This window comes from Crotalus tigris, unplaced genomic scaffold, assembly GCF_016545835.1.
Source record: "Crotalus tigris isolate CLP2741 ecotype Arizona unplaced genomic scaffold, ASM1654583v1 scf7180000017628.32516253702:7417878, whole genome shotgun sequence".
NCBI lineage: Eukaryota > Metazoa > Chordata > Lepidosauria > Squamata > Viperidae > Crotalus > Crotalus tigris.
Window position 1 is genome coordinate 3029820 of NW_024096523.1, and position 11314 is coordinate 3041133.

General features: G+C 42.7%; 1 protein-coding gene across 1 annotated transcript in view; it reads left to right on the top strand.

Moving 5' to 3' along the window:
• Nucleotides 1-9257, top strand: part of ARID1A (AT-rich interaction domain 1A) — a 92458-nt gene extending 83201 nt beyond the window's left edge. Inside the window, exons 16-20 of the mRNA XM_039334215.1 lie at nt 510-635; nt 726-822; nt 2190-3066; nt 3615-3745; nt 6218-9257. Coding sequence (XP_039190149.1) covers nt 510-635; nt 726-822; nt 2190-3066; nt 3615-3745; nt 6218-7936 — 2950 coding nt within the window. The 3' untranslated portion in view covers nt 7937-9257. The remainder of the gene's footprint in view (nt 1-509; nt 636-725; nt 823-2189; nt 3067-3614; nt 3746-6217) is intronic.
• The last annotated feature ends 2057 nt before the right edge of the window (nt 9258-11314 follow it).

Consider the following 11314-nt stretch of genomic DNA (forward strand, 5'->3'; position numbering starts at 1 on the left):
CTGCAGGGACCGCCGCAGATCGCCCAGGCAGCCCAGCAGTGCCACGGTGGCCACGCCCTCTGCCCGCGCCCCGCACCGTCAATTGTGCACGATGGAGCATGAGGCCAGATTCTTGTCTACACTGCCTGGCTGCCATGTTCTTGGCTACGCTGCTCTGCATGGGCCACGCTCAGGGGCGACTCTCCTCCAGGGGGGCTGCTGGTGAGGAGGGGGTCATGGGGGGAGGCAAGGCTGGGGCAATGGCATATGTGCCCACAGAGAGAGCTCCGAGTGCCACTTCTGGCACTCGTCCCATAGGTTCGCCACTACTGCCCTAATATATATCCAACATCTGAGTGACTTGTTAAATTGTACCTAAAGTTGCACAACCCAGCAAAACCTGGGTGTAAACAAGAGTTGTGTAGCCTATAAGATTTTATTACTAGTAGCAGCACTCTCTCTGAGGCTTTAACTTCCACAAAGGAGGCCTAAAATTATTTTGTGTAAGTGTAGCTTTTGTCTTGCTGTAGAACCGAAGCAGGTATGGGACCTGAAGCCAGCTTGGGAACTGGAACACCCCAGCCCAACATCTTGCCTTCCACTCCGGATTCAGGAATGTATTCTCCAAGCCGCTATTCTCAACAACCACAGCAACGGTAAGTTCCAATACCCGCTCTCCATAGGTGGGCTTCATACTGTTTGCTGTATCTGGGGATTTAAAAAAATATTGGGTTTTTTTCTCATAGGCATGATTCCTTTAGCAATCACTTTCCTACACAAGGTACATCCTCTGGGAGTCCCTTTCCTAGCCAACAGTCCACCTTATATCAGCCACAGCAGCAGGTAAGCTCCCAACATTTTCAAAACTTGTTTGAAAAGAGAGCCTTAATAGTTGCGATCTGATGAGGAATCGTAAAGCGCAAGGCAATATCGTTTGCAAGAAAGAGTGTGACTTAGTGTCACAAAGACCAGACTTCTTTGGGTCAAGACCAGGAGGAATATTTGTAGGACTTAATTGAAGCTTTCAGGTTTCATGCTTTGGACAGGAAACAAAACAACAGCATTCTTCAATAAAGAAGCTTTGCCTCATTATAGTAATCTTTGCATGCTAGCAGTATATATAATGGACATTTGCACTGATTTGCAATTAGAGATCTAAAATATAATTGCATGTCACTTGGATGCAAGGGTATTTATGATCATCAAACTTGGCCTGTCCCACTAAACCAGGATTTAGTTACTCATAAGGCTTTCCCTTGGGAATGCTTTATTATGAAGATTGAAAAGTTCCTACTAGAGCAGTGGTTCTCAACCTGTGGGTCGGGACCCCATTTGGGGTCGAACGACTATTTCATGGGGGTCGCCAAACAAGGCTGTCCGCCATTTTTTCCCCCTTTTCTTTGGCCACGCCCCTGGCACCCGGTGATGTATAAGTGGTTGGGGGTCACCACAACATGGGGAACTGTATTATGGGGTCGCGGCATTAGAAAGGTTGAGAACCACTGTACTAGAGCTTCTGTTTGAAAGGTTTTTTTTCCTGTTTGACATGGAGGCTTTTCTTGTTTCTGCCATAATTCCACACACATTTGTCTTGCCATAAATTATTTCTCTTGTCTGGAGCCACATGGATAAAGACAAGGCTGCCAGTATCAGAGCGGATCAAGTATATTGTATCTTGGTGGGAAAGATTTTGAAACCAAGCAGCATAATTTAATCATAGAATTTGCAAGCAGTTCTCAAACTGTGTTTGACATTTTATAACTATCCCAAAGGAAACCATATAAATCTCAAAAGTACTGTGGTGTTATCCTGAATGCAGCCATTCTATATTTTTATATTTAAAAGATTTTGTCAGCTCTTCAACCAAAAAGATTTCAGTGTATGGGGAAGATACAGAATGAGGCTTTATGCTTAGGATGGTCTCCTTGGAATCTATTACTTGTCACTCTCAACCCTTCAGCCCAGACACCTCCTTTCGTTCTTCATAGTGGATTTCACAATCAGGTGCTCCTTTGGGAGGAGTAGTTCATTTTGGCCCAAAGAGAGAATCTAGATTGAAGCTTCAAGTATCATCACTTCACATAATCATGATTCACTAGAATGCTCTTCTAGGAAGAATCAAAATATTCATAGGACTTATGGATGTTATGATTGGTACTATAGAACTGAGAGCTGCTTGTGAATAGCCGATTCTCATTTTTCCCCCTCAGAACTACAAGAGAACAATGGATGGCAACTATGGTCCACCAGCCAAAAGACATGAAGGAGAGATATACAACGTACCATATAGCACAGGCCAAGGACAAGCCCAGCAACAGCTCCCTCCAGCACAAACCCAACAAACAAGCCAGCCACAAACAGCTCAACCTTCCCCACAGCAGGAAATGTATAACCAGTACAGTGGGAATACATACTCTGCTGCAGATCGCCGGCCTGCTACTGGGCCTCAGAACCAGTTCCCATTCCAGTTTGGCAGAGAGAGGGTCTCTGCTCCCCCTGGTTCCAGTACGCAGCAGAGCATGCCTCCTCAGATGATAGGTGGCCCAATACAGTCCACTCCGGAAGGCCCACAACAGGGCACCATGTGGCAAGGGCGTAATGATATGGGTTACAGCTATCCAAATCGGCAGAGCACTGGCTCTGCGCCCCAAGGGTCTGCCTATCACGGAGTGAATCGAACCGAAGAAATGCTACATCCAGATCAGAGGGTTAACCATGAGGGACCGTGGCCTTCTCATGGCAACCGCCAACCTCCTTACGGTCCTTCTGCCCCCGTGCCCCCAATGACAAGGCCGCCACAGCCTAACTACCAGGCCCAACCCAGCATGCAGAATCACATTCCTCAGGTATCTAGTCCAGCACCTCTTCCCAGGCCGGTGGAAAACCGCACCTCTCCAAGTAAATCTTCATTCCTGCATTCGGGAATGAAGATGCAGAAGGCAGGGCCTCCTGTTCCAGCCTCCCATGTAACACCAGCAGCTGTCCAACCTCCTATGATACGACGGGACATCACTTTCCCGCCTGGCTCAGTGGAAGCTACACAACCAGTGCTGAAGCAGAGGCGGCGCCTGACCATGAAAGATATCGGTAATTGAGTTGCTTATCCTCACCAGTGGTGTTTCCTGATTGCAGGTAGTGATGCTGACTATTACATCAAAGGAAGGATTAGCAAAGCCTGAGAGGCTATTGAACAACTGTTGTTCATGGCTACTGGGCCTGGATTCATGCTGTGGAAATCCCAGTAGGGACTGGTGGATGTTGGGATTAGTTCAAAAAAATACCTTGTGAGTACAGGTAGTCCTTGTTTAGTAACTGTTCATAGTTACAGTGGTGATGAAAAAGTAATGTTATGATCAATCTTCACGTTTACGACCTTCAAGTCTATAAAGCAAAGGAAAACTGAAGTAAGAGCACAGTTGCTGTTTCACTTAGTTTTAGTGTCCACTTTGTTTCATTACCAAGTTGCTGTTCCCAGTTGTGGTTGCTAAATGAAGGCTACCTGTACAAGTATGATTGGTCTAGCCAATTAAATGAGATTCTTTTAGCTTCTTGTAGAAATTGGAAAGCAGGATTTGATGCAGTTTCATTTTATTTCGGGTACTGATAAGTATCAAATTCGGTTTTGGACACTGCAGGAACTCCTGAAGCATGGAGAGTGATGATGTCTCTAAAGTCTGGGTTACTGGCTGAAAGTACATGGGCCTTAGATACCATAAACATCCTACTCTATGATGACAACAGCATAATGACCTTCAACCTCAGCCAGGTGGGTTGACAACTTCTGATAAAAGGGCTTTAGAAGTCAAAAATTAGAAGGTATGGGCAAATCTGCCTCTTATATGGATAAGATAAGATAACCTTTATTGTCATTTTTTTTACTGTGGGCACAATGGCACACATCAAAAATGAAATTTAGTTGCCCGCTCTCAAAGTGAGACACATACATGACACACACCTAAAACTTACTATGTACAACATATGTACACCCCTACATATACATAGCAAATAAATCTTAAACACTGTACATCTTGAATATATAACGGAAGGAGGAAGCTTGAGAGTTCACAAGGTTAATGCTGTATTGAATGAAACTATGGCTGAATCTGGATGTTCGGATACCACGAAGCCTCCTCCCAGGAGAACAGGTCGTGAAGAGGATAATCTTACGGACCCTGCTCAAGAACGCTTCTGTGCTATGTCCTGGATGGGAGGGAGGGAACTGCCAATGATCTTTTCGGCCATTCTTACCACTCTCTGCACCTCCTTCCTGTCTGAAACAGTGATGCTACTAAACCAGACTGTGATGCCGTATGACGATGCTGTTGATCGTCCCCCTGTAGAAAGTAGTAAGGATAGGAAGTAGTGTGCATTCTGAACATTGACTGTCTTCATATAAAGCCATGGTGTCAAGAACCCAGGATGACATGTGGAGTTACTTCTGAGTACTTCCTTTATTGATACTCACCTACAATTGTATCTTGCCATATTAAAGCAATTATCTGCAATAACGATAGATATACAGATGATTATCTTACCTCTTTCCTGCCTGCCAAACATTTCAAACTCCTTTGTCTCTTTGCCCTCTGGGAAGGAGCTCCTCTGTTACGATCCTGACTACATTCTAGCATACATGGGTTACTTAAATGTTTGTTGAATAAACCATAATTAGCAGAATTTATACTTACATGCTACAAATGTAACATATATATCATGCACCAGCATAGCATAGATTCCGTCAGTATGAAACTTGGCATTTTGAGAGAGGTTTAAAATAAAATTTCTAGCCTTCACAGGCTGAAACAAGTAAGAAATTTCAGTTATCCGTTCATTGCCAAATCAGTTCTATTTACCTACTGATTTTTTGCAATTCCAGAATTCCTAGCTCGTATCACTAAGTGTCTTGCTGGCATGGAAATGTAGGAACTGCAATCCATTACTTCTGAATGATGCTACTTGAAAGAAAGCTATGATACAGTTTTTCATCCTGGCTGCTTTTTAATAACTAGAAAGAAAGAAATTCTACAAAGTAAAGTAACCTGAGCAAATTAGGCTTGATACGGGTCAGGAGAGTTCAATTTTTATCTGAGCATCATTATAAATACTAGTTATAAGGCAGCCCAAGGCCTTCTGAAAACAAAACGTTCTTGCTTCAGAATGCACTTAAAGTACAAACACTCAGGTCACACTCGGCTGTCCTGTCTGCAGAACAAAGGAACTCGAAATACCTTAGAATCCCTATCTGATAAGCCATTGCTTTCTTTCACTTTCTGAAATGCATCTCACAAAACGAACTGTACAAGTTTGCACCATGACAGATTCAGTATAATTGATTCAGCAAACTGCTTGGAAACTATTCTTTACCTACCATTTTCTATATAAAAAAAAAACAACTGATTCTTCCAACATTAGTTATGGTATTTGATTTACTTCTGAATAAATAACAAAAATGAGGCAAAGTTTACCATAGAGTAAGCAATGAAGTTCAGCCCTGTTCATTCATAAGATCTAGACAGAATTCTCCTGAGTGCTACTAATTTAGGGTTATCGGCTCTGCTTCTGTAAGGAGAATGTGCCAAAACCTGTCCCTTGCTTCAGATACTAGTTCTTAGATTATCATCAGGAGCCATATATATTCCATTGTGTGACTCTCGTTCTGTGAGGGAGATGGACAGTTTAAAAATATGATAAATAAATGTAAGATTTATTTTACCTCCAAAGAAGTAAGTTGAAGCAGATTGAACACCAACTATCTGATTTATTTTCTGAACCATCACTCAGGAGATCTGGCTTTTTTCTTTTTCATGCTTTACTTGAGTGTGTGAAATTACTTTACCTCAATTTTTTGATGCATTTAGCTCATTGTTCTTAACTCTGTCAAGAACAGTGAGAGGATTCCTCTGAGCGTAAAGTTTCTTTAGAACAGCACTGGGCAAGATATGTGGCATGGGATATTCCTTTGGGGCTATAATTTCTAGTCTCTGCGGCTGGTGGGAGCACGGCCAGTCCTAAAGAAGGGCCAGGACAAGATTTTCTGACCTGGGGCAGGATTAAAGACCGCTGTGGGATTATATTGAGTGAACTGTGAACACCACAAAATGGATGCATTTGTGAAAGGTAGTAAACAAGCTATTTGAATAAAAAGGGGTTGTTTAGGTGGCCATCTTAACGGTCTGAAATTTCTGTACTTGTGTATATTGTGCTACTTTTAATCTGCTCGGATGTCCTATTTGTTTTCCAGCTGCCAGGATTGTTGGAACTATTGGTGGAATATTTCCGACGTTGCCTCATTGAAATCTTTGGAATCCTGAAGGAATATGAGGTGGGCGATCCAGGGCAAAGAACTCTGTTGGATCCTGAAAGGTGTTGCCAATCTTCAAATTCTCCTGAAGGAGTGGAGAAAGAAGAGCGACAGAATTCTAACTGCGAGGTGGAGGAAGAGGAGGAAGAAGGGGAGGAAGAGGCTGCTTTTGCAAATAAAGTCACAGCACCTCTAGAAAGTAACGAGGAGAAGCTAGTCAGTAAATTTGACAAACTTCCAGTCAAGATAGTGCAGAAGAACGATCCATTCGTGGTAGATTATTCAGATAAGCTTGGCCGGGTACAGGAATTTGAGAGTGGACTGTTGCACTGGCGGATTGGTGGGGGAGACACCACTGAACACATCCAGACCCACTTTGAAAGCAAATTGGAGTTATCGCTGACTCATAAACGAGCTTCCTGCAACTCTGTTTTGAGAAAACGCTCTGTAGCCGAGGGCAACCCTGTCACTCGAGAGGGAGAGTCCTCTGCACCTGATGGTCCTCCAGAGAAGAGGATAACAGCTACTATGGATGACATGCTTTCAGTCCGACCAGCGTCCTTGGCAGAAGAGGAGGTGGTCAAAAATGTGGAGGTAACGAAGGAAAGCAGCAAATTTCCATTTGGCATTAGTCCAGCTCAGAGCCATAGAAATATCAAAATATTGGAGGACGAACCTCACAGTAAAGACGAAACGCCCCTCTGCACGCTTCTGGACTGGCAGGACTCGCTGTCTAAACGCTGCATCTGTGTATCTAACATCATCAGGAGTTTATCATTTGTGCCAGGCAATGATTTTGAGATGTCAAAACATCCTGGTCTGCTGTTGATCCTAGGGAAACTGATTCTCTTGCACCATAAGCACCCAGAACGCAAGCAGGCACCCCTGACGTATGAGAAGGAAGAGGAGCAGGACCAAGGAGTGAGCTGCAACAAAGTGGAGTGGTGGTGGGACTGCCTGGAGATGCTGCGTGAAAACACTTTGGTCACGCTGGCCAACATCTCTGGCCAGTTGGACCTTTCTCCCTATCCAGAGAGCATCTGTTTGCCTATACTGGATGGACTTCTCCATTGGGCAGTGTGTCCTTCAGCAGAAGCCCAAGACCCTTTCCCAACCCTTGGGCCTAATGCTGTCCTCTCGCCTCAGAGACTGGTTTTGGAAACCCTCAGCAAACTCAGCATCCAGGACAACAATGTGGATTTGATCCTTGCAACGCCACCTTTTAATCGCTTGGAGAAACTCTACAGCACCATGGTGCGTTTTCTTAGTGACCGAAAGAATCCCGTATGTCGGGAGATGGCTGTGGTACTACTGGCCAATTTGGCACAGGGTGACAGCTTGGCAGCTAGAGCCATTGCCGTGCAGAAGGGCAGCATTGGCAATCTGTTGGGCTTTTTGGAGGATAGCCTGGCAGCTACTCAGTTCCAGCAGAGCCAAGCGAGCTTGATGCACATGCAGAACCCTCCCTTTGAGCCGACCAGTGTGGACATGATGCGTCGGGCAGCTCGTGCGCTGCTCGCCCTGGCCAAAGTGGACGAGAACCACTCAGAGTTCACGTTATACGAATCACGGCTGTTGGACATCTCTGTGTCACCTCTGATGAACTCATTGGTTTCGCAAGTTATTTGTGATGTACTGTTTTTAATTGGCCAATCATGACAGCCGTGGGATGCCTATACCCCTTGTGTGTGTGTGTGTGAATGGAGGACTTAGAAACTGATTGTTGCCCTTTATTTATGCAAAACCACCTCAGAATCCACTGTCTGCCCTGCGCTGTCCTGCTTCTACCTTGGGGAAAAGAGATTCCCCCTGCCCTCACCTCTGCCCTTGAGATCTATCCTAACCCCCTGTTCAAGGACACAAAAGTTCTGCCTACATTTAAAAAAAAAAAAGACTTTTTTTATTTTAACCAAAGTTGCTGTTGTTTACAGTGAGTTTGGGGAAAAAAACTTTGTCCTGTTAACGCATCGACAGGCACTACTTTCATAGCTGTTTTTAATGGTAAACTCTGAAGGACAAAAAGTGACTGCTGAACTCTTTGTGTGGTTTATCGTTGTACATTCACAATCTTGCAGGAACCAAGAAGCTACCAGTTGTTAACAGACCTTGTCCAATGGAGGCCTGTGCAGTAGAGTGTAGAACTTCATGTACTGTACACCTTAAACTGTAAACATACTGTAATAATGTCTCACATTGAAGAAAAAAAGCTGGATCAGCAGCAAACTGTAGTTTTTAAAAATGTTTTTAGTTAATGTTGAGGAGAAAAAAAGGCTTTTCCCCCAAAGTATCATGTGTGAACCTACAACACCCTGACCTCTTTCTCTCTTCCTCCTTGATTGTATGAATAACCCTGAGATCACCTCTTAGAACTGGTTTTAACCTTTAGCTGCAGCCTGACAGCTGCCAGGTGTGTATATATATATATGATGTTGTACATTGCACATGCCCTCAGATTCCTTGCAGTTTTGTTCCCCTTTTCCCTGCCACCCCTTTATAGTATGACGAGTTAAACAAGTTGATGACCTGCAAAAGCGAGACACCAATTATTTAATCTCTTGCCAGAAATCTTTCTTTCTCTTTCTCTTTCTCTTCCCCTTCCCCACCCCCACCCCCTTTCTTTTGCCTCTGGAGGATGCTGTACAGGTCTGTGTATAAAGTCATTGCTGTCTCAGCAGCCAATCAACTTAATAGTTTTATTTTCCTGGGGTTTTTTTTTTGTTTGTTTCGTTTTGTTTCTTTTCCTTTCTAATCGAGGTGTGAAAAAGTTCTAGGTTCAGTTGAAGTTCCTGATGAAGAAACACAATTAAATTTTTTCAGTGATGAATTCTGCATATTTGTATTTCAGACGATGTAGCTAAAAACTTGATGTAAATTCCTCCCTTTTTCCTTTTTTGGCTTAATGAATATCATTTATTCAGTATGAAATCTTTATACTATATGTTCCACGTGTTAAGAATAAATGTACATTAAATCTTGGTAAGATGTTTGTGAGGGTTTTCATTCTCAATGATCATATAAGCCATTTTGGGCATCCTAATATCAACCAGATGTAATCTAGATGTTTCTCTAGGCTAAATAAATGCACAATTAAAAATTTGAATACATACATGGCTAGGATTTGTTTTAAAATCAGGGAAGAGCTGCTTTGAATATAATAGCCTGATCCTTATTAATTGGTAGTCCATTGTTCACAGTTTAAAAGCTCAGTCTTCAGCTGTTTTAAAGGGGTAAGGGGATGGGTAGAAAATATTAGGACAACTTATTTAGCCTACTCAATATGGAATACTGGTCTGTATCTTTTTTTTTTTTTTTGGTGCTTGCTATTTTTGAAGTAGTGTCCTATTGACTCAGTAGGAAATAATAATAAGCTACTTTAATGCAGAATTAACAAGAGCATGGTAAACCTTTTGCCAGATAAGTAACAATTTAATTGTGCAAAACCAAGAGTAGCAGACCTCTGTTAATTGAGAGCTGAAAAAGAGCCAAATCAATATTTTCCTGGCAAGACTACCAAGCTCTTAAAGACAATTAGAGAAGGAAGAAGAGTTAAAGGCAGATTTATACATCCAATTGGTAAATCAACTGATGTACATGTGTACCAAGCAGCACCAACTTGCACTGTTTCCCCGCTCATTAAAAAGCCCCCTCTCAAGACTAAGCTGTGAAAAGTCAACTATGTGTCAAAAATGTGCTGTGTTCTTGTACCTCTTCTGTTTTTATAACTTGCATAAGTATTTTAACAGTTGCAGAATAAAGTAGTACATAGTGTGCAAAGCCCAGTACTTTAATAGTAAGTTACCGCAAATAAATATTAAGAGAACAGCAGTACTAGTTATATGGAGGCCTCATAAAATCAATATGAAAATTTGTGACTTAAAAGTCCCACTAACTGAAGTGGGAGTAAGTCCAACCAATTTAATGCGTGACATGCAATCCTGTTTTGATCATCGGCTTAAGCGGCTACCATTTGAAGAATAGACTGGTCATCCTCAAATCAAGATTTCCTATCCTGGCTACTACCGGTACTAGGTAGGATTGGAACTAAAATGTCCATGACCAGTGACCATGCTGGTTGATTGGGAAAAATGAGAATCTAAAATACCTGGAAGGGGTAGGTTAGGGAAGACTGCTTGCCTGTCAGGTGTGGAAAAACCAGAATCACAGGCAGAAGTTCCATATTGATTTATTGCTAAAGGTATCTTCTCAGACTAATGGTTTGCACCTGGGTAAGCTAGTTAAGGTTTAACAGCATTCAAGGTGGATTGAGCTACCTCCTCTTATGGCTGTGTAGGGACTCTAAGCTAATTCCTCATTTAACTCTGCCCTCTGGCTGCTAGTTTCTATCCTACATTACCTTGTTTCACCTAGAAGCCAAGTAGGATGCTCTGGGACGCTCACAAGCAAGATCAGGCCTCTTCCCCCATTGAAGGACCTGAAGAGCTACTATTCGGAGAGACTGGGTGTTTGCTCCACAAGACTGCTTTCAAATTTGAAATGTTCATGGACGTATTATAACTGATTAACTATTACAGCGATGCACTGCTTTGAATCTCCCCAAAATGTTTGGGAGCATAAAAGTAGCTTTTAAGTTACCTTCAATTAGGCAATATGAAAAGGCTCGTGTTTACTCAAGAAAGCTATTTTGTAGCATGAATAGAAGAATAAATCCTCCATCTTGCTACCATCGTTGTGTAGGATCCAAGGTCAGTTAAGTTTTTCTTTTCCTTGGCAGTTAAAATACGCTTCAGCAGTCAGCAGCTTATTCTTTAATTAAGTACACTATCATCTGCCTGAGGATTTGACATCTGAATGTTTGTAATACTGCTCTAATAGGGTAGATATTATTTCATCAATAGGTGGCAACAATTCAGTGTGGCTCTGAGAATTTGTAGGCCTTTACAGCAGAGAAGTTTCAGCCTGAGGTCAGAAGTCAGCATGCCTCCAAGTAGCAGTTACAAGGGAACAATGGCAGATGTGTATTTCATCCCTAACACTGCTGTGAGAAACAAAATGATGGGCTAAGATGAGCCTTGGCTT